The 27,245-nt window shown below is 47.6% G+C and overlaps 2 protein-coding genes across 2 annotated transcripts in view; both read right to left on the reverse strand.

Annotated features, from left to right (window-relative positions):
• The window catches only part of CCM2L (CCM2 like scaffold protein), an 881,881-nt gene that overhangs the window by 77,715 nt on the left and 776,921 nt on the right, over positions 1 to 27,245 (reverse strand). The window lies entirely within an intron of this gene.
• Positions 5,821 to 27,172, reverse strand: LOC310708811 (uncharacterized protein). Its single transcript, XM_083507663.1, has 12 exons — positions 26,985 to 27,172; positions 22,490 to 22,624; positions 19,394 to 19,558; positions 19,003 to 19,318; positions 18,118 to 18,222; positions 16,153 to 16,299; positions 14,273 to 14,336; positions 13,891 to 13,951; positions 13,657 to 13,748; positions 12,467 to 12,509; positions 11,470 to 11,524; positions 5,821 to 9,820 (listed from the first exon to the last, which is right to left on the reverse strand). Exons 2-11 carry the CDS (start codon positions 22,611 to 22,613, stop codon positions 11,490 to 11,492), a joined length of 1,152 nt encoding a protein of 383 aa, XP_083363789.1. The 5' UTR covers positions 22,614 to 22,624; positions 26,985 to 27,172; the 3' UTR covers positions 5,821 to 9,820; positions 11,470 to 11,489.

Consider the following 27,245-nt stretch of genomic DNA (forward strand, 5'->3'; position numbering starts at 1 on the left):
TTAGCTGAAATCTCATAGAATCATAGATCGTAAAGTTGGAAAAGACCCTCCAGCCCCATTTGCTGCAATGGAGGAACCTCAGCTAAAGTCTCCATAACAGATGGCCATCAAATCTCTGCTTTAAAACATCATGAATAAGAAACTGGGTACCCACTGCCCCAAATTTGTGTACCTTTGGGAATTGGGAGTCCCAGCTGGCCTAGTCTGCCCAGAAGGGCTCAAATGAGTTGTGAGTCTGGATGGCGCCTTCATTTTTTCTGCCCCTGAGTTGTGCCTCTTTCGCTTTCTGTGTTGGGCTGTGTTGGGTCTGTTGATATTCTGCCAACAGTTTCCTGATGAAGAAAAGGGGTGTTGGGGTGTTAATATATCCTCAACTTAAAATGGAACTGAATTCAGTAAGCTGATCTCTGGGTCCATTATGCTTCATGCATTCACCCAGAGGTAAGCAGCCATTCAAATCTCTTTCTACATTTGCCAACGATGTATGTACCTGGAATTTAGAAAAATGTGTCTGTCCATTTGTTGTTGTTTAGTCATTTAGTCGTGTCCGACTCTTCGTGACCCCCTGGACCAGAGCACACCAGGCCCTCCTGTCTTGCACTGCCTCCCGCAGTTTGGTCAAACTCATGCTTCGAGAACACTGTCCCACCATCTCGTTCTCTGTCGTCCCCTTCTCCTTGTGCCCTCCATCTTTCCCAACATCAGGGAATCTTCTCTTCTCATGAGGTGGCTGAAGTCTTGGAGCCTCAGCTTCAGGATCTGTCCTTCCAGTGAGCACTCAGGGCTGATTTCCTTCAGAATGGAGAGGTTTGATCTTCTTGCAGTCCATGGGACTCTCAAGAGTCTCCTCCAGCACCAGAACTCAGAAGCATCCATTCTTCGGCGATCAGCCTTCTTTATGGTCCAGCTCTCACTTCCATACATCACTACTGGGAAAACCATCTTATTCAAACACCCCTGGACGCTTAGGGAGAAGGGTCTGAGTTTTTTTAAAATGTGGACGGACTTCCTTTTGTTTAGATCAGTGGTTCCCAAACTCTTTCTCTTGGACTTCCCTCCTGCCCTTTGTGGGTCCTGTTGTCAATCATTTCCCCATTTCATCTTTTATGACAACCCAAATCTTTTACCTCTCCACTGTGTGCAAAATTCACTATGAAACTACAAGTGATATTCCAATCCCGCTAATGATTTTAACTGTTTACAATGGTATTTAAGACAAGTTATAAATTTCCCCCATTCCTTATTAAAATTTTGGTCTTCCTGATTCTTGGTCTTACAATTTCATTGTACACTGGTTGTACATTGACAATAAGGGTATTATTATTATTATTATTATTATTATTATTATTATTATTATTATTATTATTATTTCTGATTCTTCCAGTCATTTTATAACCATTTCGGCATAATCCATCAACTTGATCTGCCATTCTTCTTTGGTAGGGACTTTATCTTCTTTCTATCTCTGGGCCAACAAATTTAGGGGAGGAGCTCCTTAAAAAAGTACATTTCCGAGCACAATTCAAAGTGTTGGTCCTGACCTTTAAAGCCCTAAATGGCCTTAGTCCAGTATACCTGAAGGAGCGTCTCCACCCCCATCGTTCAGCCCGGACACTGAGATCCAGCGCTGAGGACCTTCTGGCCGTTCCCTCATTGCAAGCTGCGAGGTTACACGGAACCAGTCAGAAGGCCTTCTCGGTGGTGGCGCCCGCCCTGTGGAACGCCCTCCCACCAGATGTCAAGGAGATAAACAATGATCTGACTTTTAGAAGACACCTGAAGGCAGCCCTGTTTAGGGAAGCTTTTAATGTTTAATAGGTTATTGTATTTTAATGTTCTGTTGGAAGGCGCCCAGAGTGGCTGGGGAAACCCAGCCGGATGGGCGGGGTATAAATAATAAATTATTATTATTATTATTATTATTATTATTATTACCGCAAGGTCCTTCCATGGCCAGAAGCTTAGAGGCTTAGATGGTTGATGTGGTGGTGAATCGTGAATGGGACTGTTATGTATTCATTGGTCTGTGTTTGCCTGAGCTTGAGTATGAACTAAGGATTCTGGGCTCCTGTGTTCTGATTCGAGACATGAATGTGCAGTCACAGAACATTTCAGGGTTTGGGCCTCTGCCATTGGCCCTTAAACTCTGAGTCATGATTCGCAGTTTGGAAGTTTAGACAGCCAATCACGTTGGCAGTGGGAGTGGCCCAGACATTCAGGAATGTATATAAGCAGTTGCTTTGCCCCTGTTTCCCAGTTATGATCCACTGTGATCCACTTGACGGTCACCTCCAGACTGGATTATTGTAACTCGCTCTACGTGGGGCTGCCCTTGAGACTGACCCAGAAAATCCAGCGGGTGCAGAATGCCACGGCGGGATTCCTTACGGGGTCCTTGCCATGGGATCACATTCTCCCAGTGCTATACCAGCTGCACTGGCTCCCAGTGGAGTACAGGATCAGGTTTAAGGTGCTGGTTTTGACCTTTAAAGCCCTATACAGCCTAGGACCTTCGTACCTACAGGACCGCCTCTCCTGGTATGTCCCACGGAGGACCTTGCGGTCTTCAAATAAAAACATCTTGGAGGTCCCAGGCCACAGGGAGGCTAGGTTAGGCTGGCCTCAACCAGAGCCAGGGCTTTTTCGGCCGTGGCCCTGATCTGGTGGAACGCTCTATCACAAGAGACTAGGGCCCTGCAGGATTTGACATCTTTCCGCAGGGCCTGCAAGACAGAGCTGTTCCACCAGGCCTTTGGCTAAGGCACAGTCTGACCCCCTCCTTTGCTAATCTTCACAGAACTCTAGCCCAATGATTGCCATTAATTTGATTTGAATTAATTTTATAATGAAATGATTTTAGAATGTTGTATTATTTTATTGTTGTTAGCCGCCCTGAGCCCGGCTTCGGCTGGGGAGGGCGGGATATAAATAAAAAATTATTATTATTATTATTATTATTATTATTATTATTATTATTATGTAGTTCAGTAAAGGTTCTTGCTGTGATCGCTGTGTCTTGCCTTGTGAGAAGCCACCTACACTTCAGAGACCTCCATGTTCAGGGGCAGAAAATCTGTGAATTTACCCCCTGCAGACCCTGGGAACTGTTTGCAGCCTCCCTAGATGGATGTGGGGCGAGAGTGTTGGGCTAGACTAAGCTTGATGTGTACTCCAGTAGAACCATTCTTGTATTAACCAAGGAGCCCTTATTTCCGTAACGGACTGTTCCATTAACTGATCCTGATATAAATGTTAGCGTTAAAAAGACCTTTCTGGCACCCCAGCAGAAATTATCTCCTGCTGTCAGACACATCACTGACACTTCCTCCGAGGACGCAGTTGGCTCAGTATCTCTCGGTTCATCAAATAAACTTCTTTGGCTTGTGGTTTTCTTTTCCCCTTTCCCCGCTTTTGTTAATATCTGGCAAGCAGAAGAACATTTTTAAAGTGGCGTGATGGTTGCGCACACTGGACGTGACCTCCCTTGAACGCTCTTCCCACTGCATAGCCTTTTGTCCTCAATCGTTGACTGAAACTAATCGCAGAGACCAGGAAGAATCTGATATGCCAGCAGGGCAAAGGCTGCCCAGGGTGGTTTGCTAAACCTAGGCTGATGCAAACTCTAAGAGTCTCTCTCGGCATGTGGCCCAAAAGGAACCCTGAGCTGTCAGAGAGAGTTGTGGGGCATGATCTTGGATCATGTGTCCAAAACGTGATGATGATGATTTATTATTTATACCCTGCCCATCTGGCTGAGTTTCCCCAGCTACTCGGGGGGGGGGGGGGCTGCCAATCGAGTGTTAAAAACAATACAGCATTAAATATTAAAAGCTTCCCTAAACATGGCTGCCTTCAGATGTCTTCTAAAAGTCTGGTAGTTGTTCTTCTCTTTGACATCTGATGGGAGGGCGTTCCACAGGGCGGGTGCCACCACCGAGAAGGCCCTCTGCCTGGTTCCCTGTAACTTGGCTTCTCACAGCAAGGGAACTGCCAGAAGTCCCTCAGAGCTGGACCTCAGTGTCCGGACTGGACGATGGGGATGGAGACGCTCCTTCACACTTGGATCATGCTAAGAACATAAGAAGTGCCTGCTGCATCAGGCCCACAGGCTAATTAGACCAGTATCCTCTTCCCCCAGTGGTCACTCAGATGCTCGTGGAAAACTCTCCTGCTATCAGGACAGCACTCTCCAATCCCACAGTTTTCTGCAACGATTCTTTAGAAGAAGAAGAGTTTGGATTTGATATCCCGCCTTTCACTCCCTTTAAGGAGTCTCAAAACGTCTAACATTCTCCTTTCCCTTCCTCCCCCACAACAAACACTCTGTGAGGTGAGTGGGGCTGAGAGACTTCAGAGAAGTGTGACTGGCCCAAGGTCACCCAGCAGCTGCATGTGGAAGAGCAGAGACGCGAACCCAGTTCCCCAGATTACATGACTACCACTTTTAACCACTACACCACACTGACTCTTTAGAAGCATTGCTGCCTCTGACCCTGGAGACAGACAGAGACAGGCTTTGGTCTTCCACATTTCAGCAGCACCCTGTGCGAGGCCAAAATTTGATGCCCCTCGCCTTCCATTCTGCTCAATTCACTATGTCATCATTATGACGTCCTGTGGAGCCCCCTAAAGCCCAGTGCCAGCTCTACAGTTCTGAGATTCAACTGCAGAAGTTGGGGACTGATTGAACTTCCAGCCACAAAAACACCACTCCATCATTAAGCCACAGTACCCTCCCCACTAAATGTTTCCGTGTCCCTTCCAGCTCAACAATGTTATGATTCTGTGTAGAGATATGTATCAGTGTCAAGAGCACTGGGGTCTCCATCATGAACATCTGAAGCTGTCCTCTCTTCAACTCAGAACCTTTCTTCCTTTCTTCTCCTCTGAAATGAAATCTGTTTGCTTTTGGTTTTTCTTTATCCTGCGGCCGCCCTAGAGATACTCATCTTTCCCCATAATAGAAGGGTTTTCTCAGAACAACAAATATTTAAAGGCACTAAACCATGACCTTGGCTTTTCTCCTTCAAGCTACGCAAACACAGCGTGGCCCCAAAGACAAAACCGTCTCCTTCTGGGAGCACCATTTCCCTGCGTTGCGGTCATTAGATAGTGGTCAGGCTCCCAAGACGGTAATGCTTTTGCCCTTTGGAGGTGCCAGGTGCTTCTCACGCCCTTTGCAGATTATCGCCAGCAGTTATTGTCTAGCCACAAAACCTGGTAACTCAATCGGCCCCTTGGCTCGCGTCTCGGTTTACACTGTGATGAGGATACAGTCGTGGCACGTCAAGCTGCTGAGAGAGAAGACTCACAAAAGACGCCACAAAGGTGGGACACATGCAATTGTTGGCTTTTTGCAGTATAGTGACGCTGCAGAGAGCTTGCTGGGGAGATCATGCATTAAAAAGAAAGGACTCAAAAATAACTTAAAGAAGGTTTTAATAAGAAAAACAAAAACTCCATTAACACTAAATACATCAACAAACCAGACCCAACCACCAACCCATCCCCCAGGGTAATGGGAGAGCTAGATGCTGCTCCTTATATACTCTACCCAAATGCTGACACACCTTAATCAAATACAACTCAGCAGCACCTGCTATGTTACACAGCTGTAAAGCTGGGTCTCGTTATCTTGCTCTGGCCCTTGCTCTGGCCCCTTAAAGACATACACATGGAGTGGAACAATGATGAACCTTTACATTTAAAGAAACCATTCAACAGCAATTGCATAACTTCATTCAAATTGCAGAAGGAACAAGAAACTGCCTTCTTGAATTGGGGAGACAATTAAGAACATAAGAAACTGCTTATGCCAACTCAGGTCCATCTTATGTATTTATTATATACATTTAAGACAGTATTTCCCACACTTTTTTGATGACTCTGACCCCTTGTGCCCTCTACCCTACGAAAGGCATTATTCAGAACAGTGGTTTGCATGACCCACTAAGGGAGATAATCACATGATGACATTCGAAACAGTAGGAATTAATTGTGCATTCATTCAAAATTCCATTTCAAACAATTTAATTAATGCAACAAAAATGATGGACTTGATCTAGTGAAAAAATATTTTTTATACATTCTTATGAACACATAGTAGGAAATTAATAGCATAAAGTATTTATATGCAGCTCATTACAAAACAAACCTACACCTGTTACAGTTGTACTGCAACTAATTTAAAGGAAAATCAAGACCTATTACGAATAATTGGCTCTCTTGTGACTCATGACAACACAGAATCGTAAGTAGAAACATGACCAAAGGAAATAGCTTTGAAAGCGATAAGAGCACTAAAACTTTAAACATGAAGCGAGGAAAGTGTTTTGCTCTAGGTTCTAGCCTGATCAATCATATCCTCGAGGCAGTTCACGGAAGATGAAAATAATAAAGAATATAAGGACAAAATAAAATAGCAGAAGCAAAAAGCCACAAAATGACAAAAGGCAGCATAAAACAAGCAGCATGATCCAATTGCAAATCGAAAAGCTTGGGAGCATAAAAAAAAACGCCTTAACTTGGCAAGAAAAGGACGATGAAGGCGTGTTCTCAGGGGCTGACAGGAGTTGTGATGCAAAACATCTGGAGGGAACCACCTTGGCAAAAGTAGGCAGTGGCTCTGCAGGGCACCAGAAAGGGGTCTTTCGTCTCCCTAACTAGTTATGCCAAAGATCAGATCTGGGAAGTTCTTTGTCCAAAGCAAGTCTTCCACTGTTCATTCCTTAATGTCGGTTAAGGCTGCAATCCTCTACACATTTCCCCAAGGGCAAGGGCTCATCCAGATTCCTTTTGTGCCACACTTTCCAGACACAGGTCTATGCTTTCCAGGTCTGTAAGGTAAAGGGACCCCGACCATTAGGTCTAGTTGTGGCCGACTCTGGGGTTGCGGCGCTCATCTCGCTTTATTGGCCAAGGGAGCCAGCGTGCAGCTTCCAGGTCATGTGGCCAGCAGGACTAAGCCGCTTCTGGCGAACCAGAGCAGCGCACGGAAACGCCGTTTACCTTCCCGCTGGAGCAGTACCTATTTATCTACTTGCACTTTGACGTGCTTTCGAACTGCTAGGTTGGCAGGAGCAGGGACCGAGCAATGGGAGCTCACCCCATCGTGGGGATTCGAACCACCGACCTGATCGGCAAGCCCTAGGCTCTGTGGTTTAACCCACAGCGCCACCCACATCCCACAGTTCCAGGTCTGTATCCAAGCATATTTTTTTGTCCTCCAGGAAAACTTGCTGAATCAGAACAAACAGCAACCCACAGAAAACCCGATTGATGTTTGTTCTGTTTCAGCAATAAGCAGCCAATTTTCCTGGGGAAAGTGGTGGTGGAAGATACAGACCTGGAAAACACAGATCTGTGCCTGGGAAGTGCGGCACAAAAGGAAGTCCGGATCAGCCCCAAGTCTATTGAACATTTAAGTTGTTCAAACTTCCAAGTAGGCATGTATGTGGGTGTAAGCCACAGTCATGTAGGTCCATGGAAATCAATGAGTGTGACTGATTTCAGTGGTTCTACTCTGAGCGTGAGGAACACTGAATAGCACCCATAGTCCAAAGGCACGTGATGGGGTGACCACGTTGAAGCTAAGCAGACCAGTGTCTGGGCTCCTTGGAACCCCATGGACAGAGACTTGAGCCCCCCAGAGAGAAAGAGAGATATGCAGGCAATGCAGAAGGGGGTATAAGCCTATAGGATTCTGCCTTCTTAGTATTCATCCCAAAAACCCAATATTCAGCTAACTGGAGGACTTCTTAAATTGGATTTTTAAAGTTAGATATTGATGAGTTCAGTGCGAAATTAGATTTTTATGCACTGCTGAATTTTAATGATTGCACATTTTTAATTCTTAAATTAGAAAATGCCTGAATACTTGCATGATCAAACGGACAACTGAGCAAGCATTTCTACAGGTCTAGGTTTTTCTGTTCCTCATTCAGGTTACAAATTGATTACCTGTCAACCCTTCCAATCAATTAATTGTTCCCGGTCCCTAAAGCAACGGTTTTCTTTCTCTCTAGGGAGTTCTGGTTTTCGTCTAAGTAGGAGATGTTGTCTCCTCACACCGGCAATTTTTATGCGAGTAATTTGTGTCCCTTGCAGAACTGAATTAATGTTATAATTGAAAAGATACCTTATTCGCACCCTTGCTCTTATCTGATCTGTTTGTGCTGATAGACCTCAAGGAAATGAAAACAAGCCTATGTTTTTATATTGTAAACTGCCCCGTGATTCTCAGGTGAAGGGCAGTATAGAAATTCTATTAATAACAATAATTAGCTGCAGTAGATATTCTTTAAAGTCTGTTTGCCCCCAGCAACTAAGACACCCACCTGATAAGTGGGGCAGAAGTAAAGCTTCCCTGGACCACATCTAGGGAGCTGTCCCATGAGAAAGTTGAAACCCACATCTGAAGAGAGAGTGGCCTTGGGATCATGGCCATCTTGTCCACCTCCCAGGGAAGGCATCCTGGCAGCCCACTGAGATACACGAGGGATGGACTAGAATTCCCTGCAGCGGGAATTCTAGTACATGCTTTGATAGGGCCTACATGTGAAGAGATGTAGAACAAAGAGTTTGTGGAAGGATGCTGTTAGGAGAATCTGCTTGCTGAGACCGTATTATGGAAGTTTGTGCAGGGAAAACTTGGCCTGGAGCTAGCCTCATGTCGCTGAATTGGGCATCAAGCTCTGAGAAGGTAGGGAGGCTTTGTCTCAGAGAACGTGACTTAATTTTGATGCATTTGTGGAGCTAATGCAAGGCTGTGTAATTGATAGGGTCACAGACTCCATTTTTGTGGGTTTCCCATCAGCAACTGTTGTTCTGAACAAGTAAAGATCACCATGGTACTGTATGTTTATTTAAGAAACCCACTGGATCCCCCTTGGGTCTGATTCAGCAGCCAGGGTCTTCTGCAACTCTCCAGAATAAGCAACGACGCCTTGCTGGATGTTTGTGACCCCATATCTAAGGGCACGAGCTACTGGTTCACATTTCTTTTGCCTTTGTGTCTAGTTGCCATTCAGGGTAGCCAGCAACACCAGCTGGTCTCCTTCATCCTCACACCAGCCCTGTAGGCTTCAATTCTCCCCATGCTGCAGACTGAATAACTGAGGGCGAGAGCAAGGACTTCCTCAAGACCACACAGCAGGTTCATGGACAAATTGGGACCTGTAGCCAAATCTTAGGGGTTTGAATTGGACCTGTACCACTCACTCTGGGTGTTTGACCAAATCGCTCTGGTCTATCCAAGTCTCTCTCCACCTGGTGCCCTCAGTATGTTTTGGACTACATAGGAACATAGGAAACTGCCTTAAGCAGACTCAGACCACCAACCATGTAGCTCAGTAGCTTTCCAGGATTTCAGGAAGAAGTCTCTTCCAAGCCTGCCTGGAGATGATGTCTGGGGTAGACCCTGGAACCTTCTGCTTGCAAGGCAGATGCTGAGCCAAGGACCTCCCTGACTACAATTCCCAGCACACCTGCACTGGCTGGGACTGAAAGTTGTAAATATCCTAAATATCTTGAGAGCACCAGGTTGGGGAAGGCTGGCCAAGGTATATTCAAGTTCAAGGGACAATATGGTCTCCTGGCATTTTGGGGGCTGCTATAGAGAAGTTGAGGAACATCATCCATCAGCAGCATGGAGAAGATGAGGAGAGATGAGTTAAGGATTCACCCCTCAGTTCAGTTCCATCTGCCAAGGAGGGCGCTGTTCAAACTGGATTTTGTCCAGAGGCACCTTGCGAAGACAATGAAAGGTCTGTGAGGCAGGTCATGAGCCGAGAAGCCAGAGGAGCTGCTGGCAAGCTTCATCCTAAAGAAAACACGAGATCAAAGGTGCGGCCGAGCATCTGCATGCTTTAAAAGGTAATTAGAAGAGGGAACATTGGCACACCTTTCAGTGAAGTGGCACACCAGGTGAAGTGGCAGGTTCGAATTACAAGGAGAGGACTGAAACCTGAGGAACGTTAATTCATCAGGAATGTGTCCAGCTTTAAGAACTAACAAGAGACTCCTCCACGAAGACCAGGGTTTATTTATTGCTTATTTGTGGCACTTAGATCCCACCTTTTTTCTCTCCAAGGGGGCCTGTGTGGTTCTCCTCCCCCTCCACATTTAATGCCCACAACAACCCGGTGAGACAGGTTAGGCTGAGAGGCAGCAACTGATTTCCAAGGTCAGCCAATGCACTTCATGATGAGTGGGGATTTGAACCCTGGTCTCTGTCAGGCCCTAGTATTGTTTTGGGGGGACAGGAGGTGGGCAGGTGTGGGGGACTCCCTGGTCCTGAATGGGGTAACTGTGCCCCTGAAGGACCAGGTGCGCAGCCTGGGAGTCATTTTGGACTCACAGCTGTCCATGGAGGCACAGGTTAATTCTGTGTCCAGGGCAGCTGTTTACCAGCTCCATCTGGTACCCAGGATGAGACCCTACCTGCCTGCAGACTTTCTTGCCAGAGTGGTGCATGCTCTAGTTATCTCCCGCTTGGACTACTGCAATGTGCTTTATGTGGGGCTACCTTTGAAGAGGACCCGGAAACTACAACTAATCCAGAATGCGGCAGCTAGACTGGTGGCTGGGAGCGGCCGCAGAGACCGCATAACACCGGTCCTGAAAGACCCACATTGGCTCCTAGTACGTTTCCGAGCACAATTCAAAGTGTTGGTCCTGACCTTTAAAGCCCTAAACGGCCTCGGTCCAGTATCCCTGAAGGAGCGTCTCCACCCCCATCGTTCAGCCTGGACACTGAGGTCCAGCGCCAAGGGCCTTCTGGCAGTTCCCTCACTGCGAGAAGCCAAGTTGCTGGGAACCAGGCAGAGGGCCTTCTTGGTGGTGGCACCCGCCCTGTGGAACACCCTCCTACCAGATGTCAAAGAGAAGAACAACTACCAGACTTTTAGAAGACATCTGAAGGCAGCCCTGTTCAGGGAAGTTTTTAATGTGTGACATTTTAATGTATTTTTTAATCTTTGTTGGAAGCCACCCAGAGTGACTAGGGAAACCCAGCCAGATGGGTGGGGTACAAATAATAAATTATTATTATTATTAGTCCAACCCTCTCACCCCCACTGGCCAGCACTGAATGAACAGCTTATTCTGCAGAATGGAGATCCAGGTTAGGGGCGGGGCCTCCTGTCGCAGGTTCAGCGAGTGAACTGCCAATCGCATCGTGGGACAGGCTGACGGGACCCTGTTCTGTCACACTGGCTGTTTTCAGGGGCTGATCACCCACACTGCCACCTTTCGTGGGGGGCTTAAAGGCTGGGAGTGGGTTGTTGGCAGCCCCTGCAGCAAAAGGAAGTCCTGCACTGAAGTTGCACAGAAAATCCGTGCGCGGGTGCGTGGATGGAAGCGGCCATCTATGGTTCCTTGTGAAACCACCACGCAGCCATGAAGCCACAGCAGGGAATGGAGGCTGTGAGAGTTTCAGGAGAGCAGAAGGACTTGGGGATCTTTACTCACCAGATGCTTGCAGAAGCCTGTCAGCGAGTCTTGTGTCCACCAAAAGAACGGGCAACTGCAGAGAAGCAAGCTGGTTATTGATTCCCAACCAGGCAGCCCAACCATCGCCTTCCACCCCTGCCCATTTGATCTCGCATGGCTGGGGTTGGCCTGATTCCTGGGACATCAAAGGGTGTGTTGTGTCCATAGGGGATCACCCTTGCAGCCTCAACTGCATCCTTAACATTGGGCGCTCCCTTTATAAAATTCAGGGCAGCACCTTAACTTTGGAACTCCCTGCCTGTTGTCATCAGGCGCCTTCGCTTTTGGGGCATGCTAAAAACATTTTTTTGTTTGGACAAACTACCCGGATCTTTAGAAAGCCAATGCAAGTTTTAATCTGTTTTCAGTCTGTTGCTATTTTAATTTGTTATTCTTGTTTATTCATCCCACTGCTGATTTTGTGGTTTATCTCTTTTGTAAAACGCTTGGAGGTTTTATTTTATAATCAAAGGGTGAACACATTTTTATGAAATAACTAAATAAATGCAGTCATTCTAGTTGCAATGTGGAGCAGCCATGTTTCCTTCCCCTGTTGACGTCCAAAGCAGGGAGGCCATCCTTTTTTCCTTTTTTTTAACCCACAATCAGATGCAAAAGTCTTAATGGGTGAGTGGAGAATTACCCTCCTCTCTTCCCTAATGCAAACCCTTTTCTCCCAGCTCAGATCTGAAACAGGAAGTGCCTGAAGCAGGTATTGGGCACGGCCAGGTAAGGTGGTCCCAAGCAGTGGGTTCAGCCCACCAAACCTGTGTGTACACCTTTTGCTGCAAAAATAAGCCTGGACCTCATACCTTGCATGTGAATAAGGCAGACATCTCCGTGAATAAATGGGGTTGCCCCCAACCCGTCTGGTTTGGCCCTTGGCCCAGACAGGCACCAGAACCCAACAAAAGGAAACTTCGTGATTCTTAAGAATCTCAACCTGTAGGGATGGTGGGAAGGAGGGGAAACTTACAGTCGAGTAGCCACTTGAGGAAGGCTCCCGGAAAAGGCTTGTCCTACAAAAGGGGAAGAAAGAGAGTCAGATAAAACATGGCACACTCCTCCAGGGACTGGGAGAGATCACTCCATGAAGAAAGTTCTGCTTTCTTCATAAGGATGCAAAATTAGCCTGCTGGATCACGGAAGGACCATGTTTGCATGTGTGCCCTCTGCTGCGCGCTTCTCTCTTTCCTTCCCTGCAATAACAAAATATTTCTGCTTCTGGTCTTAATCTTATTTGTCCTCTCCAGCCCCCTTGGGCACACTAATTTCAGGAGGGGGGGGCATCAGCTCGGCCCTGCAAAGTGGTGGCATTGCTTGGGTTCCCTTCAAGACATGTGCTCCCACTTAAAGGTAAAAGGTAAAGGGACCCCTGACCATTAGGTCCAGTCTGGGGTTGCGGCGTTCATCTCGCTTTATTGGCTGAGGGAGCCGGCGTACAGCTTCCGGGTCATGTGGCCAGCAGGACGAAGCCGCTTCTGGTGAACCAGAGCAGCGCATGGAAACGCCGTTTACCTTCCCGCTGGAGTGGTACCTATTTATCTACTTTCACTTTGAGGTGCTTTCGAACTGCTAGGTTGGCAGGAGCTGGGACCGAGCAACGGAAGCTCACCCCGTCACAGGGATTCGAACCGCCGACCTTCTGATCAGCAAATCCTAGGCTCTGTGGTTTAACCCACAGTGCCAACCGCGTCCCATGCTCCCACTTACATGCATGCAAAAAGTGGCGCCGAAAGGGGCTTGGCGGAAGTGGGGAATCCTACTGTAAGTGATCAAGGCAGCCATTGACTCAAAAAGGTTGGAAACCACTGGTGTCGACAATATAACTGAGCTAGCTGGGCCAATTGTGTGACTCACTCTGTCCTTGGGCTGAATCTCATGCATCTCCACACCCCACATGAGGTCACTTTTATAAAAGAGGAGGCAGAGATGGGGAGACAGGCAAAGACCCTCAAGGTTGTGGGAAATGCACCCCTGGGTGTCTACGGAAGTGGAAGCTGTGATCCATATTTCTCTCCATTTAAGATTAATCGTAAAAGCTTGAGGTCCCTGGGGAGGGGAGCTTTGTCCAAGAGAAGCTTGGGCAGAAGAAGTCCTTAGAACATGGAAGCACCCCAGGAGGAGCAGGAGGAGCAAGAAAGCCAGTGCATGTGGAGAACACACCTTCAGGTCCATTTCAGAAAACTGTCCTGTTGAAATCGGCACGCTGGAGAGAGCTGTCTGGAGTTTCCCAAGGAGCCCGAAGGAGGCGTATTCTGAACAGGGAGGGGAGAGAGGCATGAATGAGGGCAGGGGACCACGAGAAAGTCCATTGGAAGCTGGGATGGGGCAGGATTACGCCATCAGCAGCTCCCCACAAGCTTGCAAACGAGAGGAAGGTTTAGAAAGGAAACTTACTGTTGAGAGCTTGGAGTTGCATGTTGACAACATTGAACCAGAGTTGGAACACTGGGCACATCTGCAAAGAAGAACAATGCCAACTTCTGAGATATCACAAGATCAGAGTTCTTCAACCTTGGGTTCCCAGTCATCTTTGCCAATAGGGATGATGGGACGTAGTCCAAGAACATCTGGGGACCCAAGTTTGAAGAACACTGGACTAGATGACCCTTGGGGTCCCTATCATCATCATCATCATCATCATCAACATGGAAATAATAAGTCAGATGCTCTGCCACTGAGCCATGGCCCTCCCCCAACTACTTGCTCTCCAGTTCCCATTCTTCCAAGCCATTTGCCAGCCTTTTGCCCCAATACATGTAGACAATTGGCTACTCACCACTGAAGGCAGGAGGGTACGGAGGCCAGAATTGATGACGCCACTCAACAGGTTTGCAAGCAAGCTAAGGAGGAAATAATAATAATAATAATATTTTATTTATATCCCGCCCTCCCCAGCCGAAGCCGGGCTCAGAGCGGCTAACAACAATAAAAGTAATACAACATTCTAAAATCATTTCATTATAAAATTAATTCAGAGTCAAATCCATGGCAACCATTGGGCTAGAGTTCTGTGAGGATTGCCAAAGGAGGGGATCAGGCTGTGCCTTGGCCAAAGGCCTGGTGGAACAGCTCTGTCTTGCAGGCCCTGCAGAAAGATGTCAAGTCCCGCAGGGCCCTAGTCTCTTGTGACACAGCGTTCCACCAGATCAGGGCCACAGCCAAAAAAGCCCTGGCTCTGGTTGAGGCCAGCCTAACCTCTCTGTGGCCTGGGACCTCCAAGATGTTTTTGTTTGGAGACCGTAAGGTCCTCCGTGGGGCATATCAGGAGAGGAGGTCCCGTAGGTACGAGGGTCCTAGGCCGTAAGAGACAAGAGAAAGAGACAAAACAACCCCAGTCAGATTTCAGGGCTGGATTCCCCAATGCTTTGCTGTGTCTCCTGCTCTTATCACCAAGGAAGGTGACCTTATAGGGATTTGACTTTTGATTATGATGGTTGCTTAGGGCTACTTTGGCCTTGATCCAGGAGTAGGTTGTGCAGTCGACATTATAAAGATGCAGGTGTCTGGTAGCCAATAAGAATCCTAGAATTGTAGAGTTGGAAGGGACCCTGAGGGACATCTAGTCCAACCCCCTGCAATGCAGGAATCTCAACACGTGGTCCCCCATCCAATTGCAACCCATACTGGACCCTGCCTAGTTCTGCAAATGTACGAGCAGTTTTATTGCTGCACCACTAGGAGGGTGGTGCAGCAATAAATCTGCAATTTCCCCTTCTCCTAACAGTGAGAGGATTTCTCTGCCATCTGTTAGAATATTGGAACAAGCCCTATAATTCAGAGCAAGACAAGACAAGGAATAAAGGGGGAAAATGGCAAGGATTCAAAATGGAAACAGAATGAAGCTAGCCCCACTGAACTCTGGGGGCTTATCCACACTTTGCTCAACTCATTCCAGGTAGAGATCTGGCCCATGGATGAGCATTGTTTTGTTTTGTTTTGTTTTGTTTTGTTTTGTTTTGTTTTGTTTTGTTTTGTTTTGTTTTGTTTTGTTCTGTTCTGTTCTGTTCTGTTCTGTTCTGTTCTGTTTTGTTTCTGCCCTGAGCTTTCCCCATGAAAAGCTGAAACAGAATGAAGGTCAGTTCGGGTTTTCCATGCATTGACGTTTGTTCCAATTGAGCTTTAAAGAGTAGATTTTTGCGGCAAAAGAAAAAGAAAAGTTCCTTGGGCACGGAGCGTTAAGTGAAAAACTTTACCTTGAAAGAGTGGAGGAAAGCAAAGTGTGGATAAGCCCTGAGAGTGAGCACTAAGAGCTGGTTGGCCAATCTGGTTTATATCCAGTCACTGATTCCATTATCACAAGGATTTCTGCTTCCACAAATGAACGTTCCTCCTTGCTCCTCTGTCCCCACACTCCCCCTAAATCTGATCTGGGGGTTCATCCAATCCTTTGGAGAAGATCTGGGGAGGACGCAGGTTGCACACAATGGGGAGTTCCATCGTGGAAGCAGAAATGCTTGGCTAATGGAATGAGAGATGCCACCTTCCATTTCAAACACTGCAGTGATTCTCAGAGAGGCAGAGTGGATGAGGTGAAGCCAGAACAGGTAAGGATGGAGGAGAAATTGGGAGAAGATTTAATTTTAGTCTGATTTGTTTACACTTCCCAAAATGATAAGGAAACCACCCAGATAAGCCCCCAAAACCTTTAATGCCCACCTGCTTGGCAGCTTGATGCTGAAGCCAGCGACCATATCCTGGCAGTTCTTGAGGACCAGCTTGAGATCTCCTGGTTTGTCTTGGGTTAAGGCCAGGTGAGGGCTGATGTCCATCACCACGGAAGTTCCGCTGAGAAAACTGAGCACCCTGGGAGACAAAGTCAGACAGGGGTGCTGGGCTTTGAGTGTTGGGAAGGGACCTGCAGGGGCCAGAGAGTGTTCTGGGATGTGTCATCAGCTCATGTGGGGAATGGCCAGAGGCTGTAGGGCCTTGCAGAGGCGCTCAGCACAAACTAAAGTGGAAGCTTGACCCAGAACATGCTCAGTGCTCTCTGGCAGCTGTGGGTTGCAAAAGAAAAACCACAGAGAGGCAAGCTGCCTCTCTTGTCAACCAGCTTTTGGGAAACACCTGGGTCATTGTTTGAAAACCTCTATTCCGTAGCACTAAAACTGATGGGCATCGAATGAAGCTGGATGTTGGAAGATTCAGGACAGATCAACGAAAGTTCTTCTTCATTTAGCGCATGGACAAGCTGTTAAACTCGTTCCCACAGGAGGCCATGAACCTGGGTGGCTTTGAAAGAGGATTGGACAAATTCATGGCGGAGGAGAGGGCTATTGGTGGCTACTAGCCAGGATGGTTACGTTCTCCCTCCACAGTTGGAGGCAGTGATGGTTCTGAATACCAGTTGCTGGAAACCAGTTGCAGCAGGGGAGAGGAATCCCATGCTTGGGTCCTGCTTGCAGGATTCCCAGGGGGGACATCTGGTTGTCCACTATGAGGATAGGATGCTGGACTAGATGGGCCATTGGCCTGATCCAGCAGCCAGCTCTTCCTATATTCTTAGGTTAAGGCATTGTGGAGTATGCCATGCTCTGGGAATGTCTCTTTGTAGAAAGGCTGGATGAGAATATAGTGTTGCAACTCAGTGCAGGCCACCCACAGCACATAGAGGCAGGACCAGACCATGCATGCTTAGACGCGCCTCTGCATCTCCCTCCTGAAGGTTGTCAGGAGCAATGGGGAAGTCCCACAAGGGCATCTCAGCCCTTCTGGTTGACATTGGTTTAACTGCAGAGCTTTGGGGCTGCCTAGAGCTGGTTATGGTGCTGGAGGAGACTCTTGAGAGTCCCATGGACTGCAAGAAGATCCAACCTATCCATTCTGAAGGAAATCACCCCTGAGTGCTCACTGGAAGGACAGATCCTGAAGCTGAGGCTCCAATGCTTTGGCCACCTCATGAGAAGAGAAGACTCCCTGGAAAAGACCCTGATGTTGGGGAAGATGGAGGGCACAAGGAGAAGGGGACGACAGAGGGCGAGATGGTTGGACGGTGTTCTTGAAGCTACCAGCATGAGTTTGACCAAACTGCGGGAGGCCGTGGAAGACAGGAATGCTTGGCGTGCTCTGGTCCAGGGGGTCACGAAGAGGTGGACACGACTAAAGGACTAAACAACAACAAGAGCTGGTTGGGGCAGATGAGTGGGACAGTGAAGAAGAACCTGGGGGAACTCAGAAGCATTTGGATAAGGAGAGGCATTGACCACAGTCAACAAATCCTCATTAAGGTGTTTGTGGTGGGAAGGAGCTACCTTGGAAGAAACCAGGCAACCAGCCCATCCTTTTTGGCCACTTCGACTTGGTATGGAAGCATCTCTGCAAAATCTCAGGCAGAGTTCCTTCCTAGCCCTCCTGCTTATTGGAATCCCTTCCAATAAGGGACTAGCCTTCGCTGACCTGGTGCTCTCCCTGTCTTTTGCACTATATCTCCCATCAGCACAGATATATGATGCCAGGGCTGATGGGAGATGTAGTCTGGCAACATCTAGGAAAAGAGAAGGTTGGGGAAGGATGCATAGAGGTGCAAAATATGTCTTCTGCTACTGGACTTTTGCCCTTTCCTGCTCATGTTAATTTCAGAACAAGCTGAATGTGAAGGAAGCAGCTCTCGCTCTCAGGACTCACCCCGGCAAATTAGTAGTAATAGTTGCATGTAGGTTGAGCTGTAGCTCATTTCCACGGATGACCTTCCAGGACCCTCCAACAACCTCAAGGTTCACAGCATTAAACCTGTGAGCAACATAACAGAAGGGAGAAAATGCATGGAGACCCCAGAATGGCCGGCACACATTGCAAAGTCATGTATCCATCCCACTCTCTCCTCCTAATGGCACTGATGTGGTTCAACCCCAACAAGATAACAGATCTTGCCTAATAAGATGCTCTTAGAATCATAGAATTGTAGAGTTGGAAGAGATCCCAATGATCGTCTATTCCAACCCCCCGCAAGGCAGGAATCTCAACTAAAGCATCCATGACAGGTGGCCATTCAATCTCTGCTTAAAAACTTCAAATGAAGGAGATCCCACCACCTTCTGAGGGAGTCCATCCCACTGACAAATGGCTGTTACCCTCAGGATGGTCCTCCTAATGTTTAGTCGGAATCTCCCTTCTTGTAACTCGAATCTACTGGTTCATGTCCTATGCTCCAGAGCAGGAGAAAACAAGCTTGTTCCGACTTCCATGTGACAGCCCTTTAGGTATTTAAAGTTGGCTGTCATATCTCTTCTCAGTCTCCTCTTTTTCAGGCTAAAGATGCCCAACTCCCTCAACCGTTCCTCACAAGACTTGGTTTCCAGACCCTTGGTCACCTTGGTCACCCTCCTCCGCACCCCTTCCAGCTTATCAATACCCTTCCTAGTGGTAGAAGGGAAGAGAAGGAGAGCAGAATTGGCCTGTAATGCAACCAGGTACAGAATTAGGGGTGGTGATGGACCTACAGGCTCTCATTCTGATTGGGGATGTGGTCTGTCAACTGCAACGGCTGCTCCCTTGCCCACACCAACTCACCATTGGAACGGCTCCTTGGATCCTCCACCGCCGAGGAGACCTCCCAGACCAAGCAGGTTTCCACCAAGAAGGCCGTTCTCTCCACCAAGAAGATCACCACCCAGGAGGCCATTTTTGCCAAGGAGATCGCCACCCAGAGCACCACCAAGCAGGCCGCCACCTCCAGATTCACCACCACCACCAAGTAGACCTCCGGTGGTGTTGCCAAGAAGGCCTCCTCCACCACCGAGCAGGCCATCTCCTCCAGCAACAGTGCCGAGCAGGCCACCTCCATCGCCACCTCCAACAGCACCAAGGAGACCACCTCCATCGCCACCTCCAACAGCACCAAGGAGACCACCTCCACCTTCTCCTCCACCACCTCCAACAGCACCAAGGAGACCACCTCCACCTTCTCCTCCACCACCACCAAGAGCTCCAAGCAAGCCGCTGCCGCCTTTGCTGTCATCTCCACCACCAACAGCTCCAAGTACTCCATCTACTGCTCCTCCTCCGACAGCACCGAGCAGGCCGCCTCCAAGACCACCGAGGAGACCACCTTTGCCAGAATCACTGCCTGCACCAAGAAGATCCCCGTTATTTATATATTACATTTATAGCCCACTTTCTCTCCCCGAGGAGCTCAAGGTGGCCTGCATGGTTCTCCTGCTTATCCTTCAATCCCCAGAACAACCCGGTGGGGTCGGTTGGGCCGAGAGGCAAGGAGTGGAGCCAGGTCACCCAGCAATTCATGGCTGTGTGGGGATTTCTGAGATAGTGAGAACCATCCAAGGAGACATGTCCCCAGCGATGAGAGTGGAGGCGCACATCAGCCTAACATCAATCTATAAATGGCTGTCACTGAAACTGCTCCCCCGTGGTATAGCTCCACTGATCCTTTGCACCCAGCTCCAGTCAGGTTGGTAGTCCTGAACACTCTTTAGAAAATGGGTTTTGCCCCTCAAGCCCTTCTAAGTCTGGGCTTGGGCCAAGCAAAAACTAATGGTTAGGCAAAGAATTATAGACGCCGAGAGACAACAGGACTGCTCAAGGTTCCCCGACTGCAAAATTGTAGAAACTGAGAGATATATAGGTGTTCCAGCAGCCTATCTCTTTTTTCTTGTATCCAAAAATGCAAGAAGGTCTTTTACACTTGCCAGAAACTTGGCTCTGTCCTTGCCGGTCTTGGAAGGATCCTTTTAAAAAGTCCCATATGACCAGAGAATTTGCGCCTGTTCATTGGGGGATATAGGAATCCCTGAACACATATTTTTTAGATGTCCCTTTTACGATCAGGCACGTAGGGAAACCATTGACCCCCCTGCTGGTGAGGCTTGCTGACCTCCCGGTAAAGCAAAAATTCAATCTCCTATTAGGCAAAAACCACAAGACGACCCGGATTGTCGCCAGATTCTGCGCACAGATCTGTAGGCGCAGACCATCCCCCGATCCATTCTAGTTATGAAAATTCCCAACCCGGATCCACGGGCGACGTTGGGTCATTTCTCTAAGGTAGTCTATTTTAAAGTTTTAATGTGTTTATATGCCTATCGCACTTTTAAACTTAAAATGCATTGTATATTGTTTTAAATGTCTGTTTTGCTATTGGGATTGTAGTTCCATTTGTATTTCACAAGCTGGTCTCTGACCGTAATAAATTTCATGTTCAGACATGTCCCCATGAGCCCCTTTCCCCCAGCAATGCCTGTGTATAACAGACCTCCTGTGCCAAGTATATTGCCAATACGGATGCTATTTAAGTAGTCAGACGTAAAAATATTTATAGACTACAGTTTCATTAAAAATATATATATCCAAGTGGCTTACAAGAAGAACCTGCTGGATCAGGCCAATGGCTCAAGGTCCTGTTCTGGCAGTAACCAGCCAGATGCTCCAATGGGAATCCTGCAAGCAGGATCCAAGGCACAAGATCCCTCTCTCCCACTCTGGCTTTCAGAAGCTGGGATTCAGAAACATCACTGCCTCCAACTTTGGTGGCAGAGTAGAGCCACTGTGGCGAGCAGCCATTAATATCCCTTTTCTCCTCCGTGAATTTGCCAAACCTCTTTGAAAGCCTTCCAGGTTGGCGACTGTTGCTGCTTCCTGCAGGAGTGAGTTCCATAGTTTAGCTACATAAAGGGACCCCTGACAATTAGGTCCAGGGAGCTCACCCCGTCACAGAGTTTCAAACCGCGACCTTCTGACCATTGGGTCCAGTCGTGGCCAACTCTGGGGTTGCAGTGCTCATCTCGCTTTACTGGCCGAGGGAGCCGGAGTACAGCTTCCGGGTCATGTGGCCAGCAGGACTAAGCCGCTTCTGGCGAACCAGGGCAGCGCACGGAAATGCCGTTTACCTTCCCACCAGAGTGGTACCTATTTATCTACTTGCACTTTGAGGTGCTTTCGAACTGCTAGGTTGGCAGGAGCAGGGACCGAGCAACGGGAGCTCACCCCGTTGCGGGGATTCGAACCGCCGACCTTCTGATTGGCAAGTCCTAGGCTCAGTGGTTTAACCCACAGCGCCACCCGCATCCCCTGTACCAGTGGCACAAAACCTTTGCTAAAATAAAGGAGGCAGAGCAGTCTATTGTCAATCTCTTGGTCTCCAGGGAGATCAGATGTCTGCAGTGTATTTCGACAACAAAAAACCAAATAGAGATATTTAGCCACTAACTTGGTGAGCTCCAGTAATAGAAAATATATGGCCTCCAACTCTGGTTTTCATTTGGGGATGCAGAGCTGATCTAGAAATTGCTGGCGGAGATCAGCATATATAGCCATATGCGTAAGGGTTTCCACCAGGTGGTCTTCACATGGGCAAGTTCTTTCTCCTTCCACCCTGCCTGAGAACCTTCCCCAAAGGGGGTTTGATGGATTTGAATTAAACCTGGCCAGTGAAAATGCCCTTCTTTCTTGAGGATTAAGCAGACATTCAAGGTAATTGTGGTTAATTTCATGTGCCCAAGAAAGTTGAAAGTTAAGAGGGGAGCATGTTTTCTCTGCTGCTACTGTTAGTTCCTGGTGCTCAATATCTCACAACCTAGTTTTCATTATAGCCTTGGCGGATGGTAGGGACATCGATCACAAAAGTTCCACTGACAGCCTGAGTTGCTGTACCTTCTTGTTAAACTGTTGTAGGCCTGGGGAAAGAAAGGGGTCTAACAAAACTTCGCTGACGAGAGCATCTTTACCAGCATAGAAGAAATCTCGCCCAGGCGACAGTCTCTACCTTGTGTTGACTGCATAGGGTACACAGCGTGAGACAGTAAAGATCTTGAAGAGGAAAACTGCTTGGACTCATTCTACCAACTGGGTAAACCCTGGCAGCCAAACTGGAATACCATAGTACAATTGAGCTATAATTTTGGCGTTGAAGACCTTAAGGGCAGAAATGTGTTTCCCAAGGAATTTCATCTTTGCTTTCAGATAACCCATGGAAAGTGTGGGAGCTGGACTTGTGCTGCCTCTTCAGCTGCCCCTCGTGTCACCCGTTTGAGGTCCAACTCACCTTTCTCAGTCTTTGCTGAGCTTGAACCAAGAAGACCGCCCAGCCCAAGACTTTGCAAGGGAACCAAGGACCCGCAGAAGATGGCGACCAGGCACCACATCTTCACCACTGTCAAGGTCTTCATCCTCCTTGCATCTGCGAAAGAGAGAGGGACAAGGCAGCTGGAGCAGGTGTGGGGTGCTCAGGTGCGAAGGGAACAAGCCAGATGTGATATGAACAGCCACATTTTCTGCTCAAGGTGTGTGGCTTCTGGGTTTTCTTGTGTGTCTTTTTTCTGTTTTAAGCCTGCAGTACAGAGTGTTGTGTTGTGTTTTGATTTGATTGTATGGACGCTACTCTGGAAGTAGAGACACCTATGATTCTTGCATTGGAGGGAGTTGGACTAGATGGCCCTCAGAGGTCCCTTACAACTTTATAATTCTATGATTCTAAGATTTCTTTGGATGAGATGTTAAAGTGGTGGCATATTTACTAGACTCTCTGCAATGGTATACAGTGGTACCTCGGGTTACAGACGCTTCAGGTTACAGATGCTTCAAGTTACAGACTCCGCTAACCCAGAAATAATATATCGGATTAATAATAATAATAATAATAATAATAATATAATTTATTTATACCCTGCCCATCTGGCTGGGTTTCCCCAGCCACTCTGGGAGGCTTTCAACAAAGTATTAAAATACAGTGGTCCGTTAAACATTAAAAGCTTCCCTAAACAGGGCTGCCTTCAGATGTCTTCTAAAAGTCTGGTAGTTGTTCTTCTCTTTGACATCTGGTGGGAGGACGTTCTACAGGGAGGGTGCCACCACCGAGAAGGCCCTCTGCCTGGTTCCCTGTAACTTGGTTTCTTGCAGCGAGGGAATCACCAGAAGGCCCTCGGAGCTGGACCTCAGTATCCGGGCAGAACGATGGGGGGTGGAGACGCTCCTTCAGGTATACTGGACCGAGGCCGTTTAGGGCTTTAAAGGTCAGCACCAACACTTTGAATTGTGCTCAGAAACGTACTGGGAGCCAATGTAGGTCTTTCAAGACCGGTGTTATGTGATCTCGGTGGCCACACCCAGTCACCAGTCTAGCTGCCGCATTCTGGATTAGTTGTAGTTTCTGGGTCACCTTCAAAGGTAGCCCCACGTAGAGCGCATTGCAGTAATCCAAGCGGGAGATAACCAGAGCATGCACCACTCTGGCGAGACAGTCTGTGGGCAGGGAGGGTTTTAGCCTGTGTACCAGATGGAGCAAAGTTAAGAACTTTGCTTCAGGATGAGAACAGAAATCGTGCTCTGGCAGTGTGGCAGCAGCAGGAGGCCCCATTAGCTAAAGTGGTGCTTCAGATTAAGAACAGTTTCAGGCCAAGAACAGACCTCCAGAACGAATTAAGTTCTTAACCCGAGGTACCACTGTACTTTCATTCTCTGAATTACGAGCCAAAGAACAAGGCGAGGCAAGCCTGATCATTTCCGCCCTGCCGAACAGCAGAGTTTGGTCTGTACCACATAACTTCATTATTGTTGAAGATAACCCTCCTTCCTAGGAGTTCCTGGCATCATTAACTGAGATTCTGACTTGCTAGAATGTCTCTCGCATCCTGTCTTTGATCAGCGCACACGTGTGGACTCATTGCCATGACTACTGAAAGAGAGAGGAAGGCCAGGATTCGGGCAGCAGCCTTCAGTGCAGGATATAATCAAAGAGGTTTGCTGGCATCTCTTTTGCAGACATGCCATGGACCAAAATTGGCTCCTTTGAAATCTTTGAAGCCTGCTTTTGGGGGAGAAAACATGAAGTTATTCGGTATAAAAATAAGCGCTGCTATTTCCTGCTCAATTAAACATGCCGCTTGTAACATGCAGGGCTTAAAAGGAAAAAAACCCCCAAACCTACCTCCATAATAGCTATGGACAAGTTACTGCATGGTCTCCTGGCAGAGCCAGGCTTCTGAGATGACACAGAAAGGTTACTGTGCTCATTTTTGTTGTTTAGTCATTTAGCTGTGTCCGCCTCTTCGTGACCCCCTGGACCAGAGCACGCCAGGCACTCTTGTCTTCCACTGCCTCCCGCAGTTTGGTCAAACTCATGTTAGTAGCTTCGAGAACACAGCCCAGCCATCTCGTCCTCTGTCTTCCCCTTTTCCTTGTGCCCTCCGTCTTTCCCAAAATCAGGGTCTTTTCCAGGGAGTCTTCTCTTCTCATGAGGTAGCCAAAGTCTTGGAGCCTCAGCTTCAGGATCTGTCCTTCCAGTGAGCACTCAGTGCTGATTTCCTTCAGAATGGAGAGGTTTGATCTTCTTGCAGTCCAAGGGACTCTCAAGAGTCTCCTCCTGCACCAGAATTCAAAAGCATCCATTCTTCGACGATCAGCCTTCTTTGTGGTCCAGCTCTCACTTCCATACATCACTACTGGGAAAGCCATAGCTTGAACTATACGGACCTTTGTCGTCAAGGTGATGTCTCTGCTTTTTAAGATGCTCATTTAGACTGGCTGATTATCATCTTTCTGCTCAGTTTCCCCCAGTGGGATGGGTCTTTGGGGCAAACAGGTGTGACTTTATCATTCTGGCTAACAGCAAAGTCAAGTGGTTGAGTGCCAAAAGGGATGGAGCCAAGCCTGAGCCACAGAGAAAGAAGAAGGAAGAACGAAGGGCTGGCACAAAAGAGTGAACCCCAAGGTATGCAATGGGGGGTGGCATTTCACTTTTTTCTAAAGGAGCAAAAGGGGGAGGGGAGATCTCCACAATGACCCCTCATGATCAGCGGCCTCCGGGAGTGATGCAATATCAGAAGGAAAAGGAAAATGGGAAAAGAGCTCATGAATTCACAGGTTCACAGAACTGCAGAATGGGGAGGGACCCTAAAGGTCATCCATTCCAACCCCCTGCAATGCGGGAACTGGCTGCTTCAGCCCCTTAGTTTCCTGGAGAAGTGAATGGATAGCGATCACAGTGGAGAGACTTTGATACAAACATGGATGGGGAAAAAATCTAGTATTATTCCATTTGGAGTCATGGTGGTGGGAATTAACAGAAGTAAAATTAAAAGAAAGGACGTGGTTAAGGTTTATTAATAATATTAACAATTAGAGAACCCATCTTGGACTTTCCGTGTGAACAGGAAATGAATCTGAGACACCTTAACTTGGAGGAAATATGGTTTAGCAGAAAGTGGAGTCGCTGGATGCTCACATTGACCAAAGGTGCTAAATTATCTTATCTCCTTCTTTTATATAAATGGCAGGTGGGAAATTGGAAGTTCCTCTCTTGAAGTTTTTGCTCATGTTTCTCTTCTTTTGTTTTCTTTATTTTTCTCGTTCCTCTTTTTATCCCTGTTGTCCCTTTCTTTTCTTTTCCTGTTTCTTTTCTTTGTTTTGCATCTTTCGCAGTTGCAATTTTATTGTACCGTGAGGAAATTTCAATAAAAAAATCTTACCAGCGGAAAAGAGAGAGAGAGAGAGTCCTTTGGGTGTGGAGTGTTCATTCACACACAAACTGAGTTTTCCAAAATATTAGACATTCCAAAGGGCACTTCCTTGTTATGTGGGATGAAAGGAACCTTTGTTGGTTTCCGTAGAGACGCCACATTGCAGAATCCCACCTTCCCCCCGCCCAGGGGATCGAGGTGACACCCCTGGTTTTTCCCCTTCCTTACTTAACCCCCACAACAACAGCCCTTTGAGGTACATTAGGCTGAGAGAGGCAGGGACTCCCCCCCCCCCCACATCACCCTGTGATCTTCATGGCCGAGCGGAGAATTTGAACCCACGTCTCCCAGGTCTAAGCACTGAAAATTGACCTTCCTTTTCAGAAAAGCCACCATCATGTCAAGAATCATCTTTTCATCTCCCCTCTGCTTGGAATCACCCCTAACTATCTCTCTTTTTTTTTTACTACTATTGATTTTATTTCATATCCGCTGTTACTCCAATTGCTCGGGACAATTGCTGTTTTTGCCAATTCAGTCTCCAGGAACAGATTGAAAGTACATTTCCAAACCTCTGTACACCATTTGACTGTAAAAACAACAACCTCAAAGCAGTTTACAAAATTTTAAAACAATTAAAAAAATACAGCAGTACTTTAAAAAATAAAAAATATTATTTTTATGATTAAAACCTACAAAAAGTTAGAATACTAAAAGCTGGGCAGACTTGTCTAAACAAGACTGTTTTTAGCAGGCGCCACAAAGAGTACCGTGAAGGCTTTTTCTTGACCTCATGTGGCAGGGAGTTCCAAAGTGTAGACACTCCACAACTGAGTTCTTACCAATGCAGAATGGGGGTTATGCAGCAGTGCCAATTCTGCCGATCGAAGTGGCTGAGTGGGCACATTTGGGGTGAGGCGATTTCACAGGCAAAACTGATCCCCTTTAGGCATTCCTATGGAAAGCCCCCCCCCCCGGTTGCTCTTTGGAAACAGAACAAGCCAAGCCAACCCTGCTGTGCCTTGCTTGGGGGAGAAGCGGAAAACGCTGCAGCAAAAGCGTTAGGAGTTTTGTGTCTCTTACCTGGGACTCCTTGACATTTGCAAACAGGTCTCCGGGGCTGCCTTATCTGCTGTCGCTGCCGCTGCTCTGGCACAAGAGCCCTTATATAGCCAAGCCCAGGGCTGGTATAAGGGGAAAAAGAGGGTTCTGGATTGGCAGCACTCGGAGATGGTATCAAGGCCCTGCACAAAGGATGGATTTCGACACTCAGAAGCAAACAGGAGGCACTTGAAACCGCTCTGGGATGCCTCCTTCAGCACCTGGACTTCTGCTTCCTGGAGA

Source organism: Podarcis liolepis (assembly GCF_965112155.1).
Source record: "Podarcis liolepis genome assembly, chromosome: 6".
NCBI lineage: Eukaryota > Metazoa > Chordata > Lepidosauria > Squamata > Lacertidae > Podarcis > Podarcis liolepis.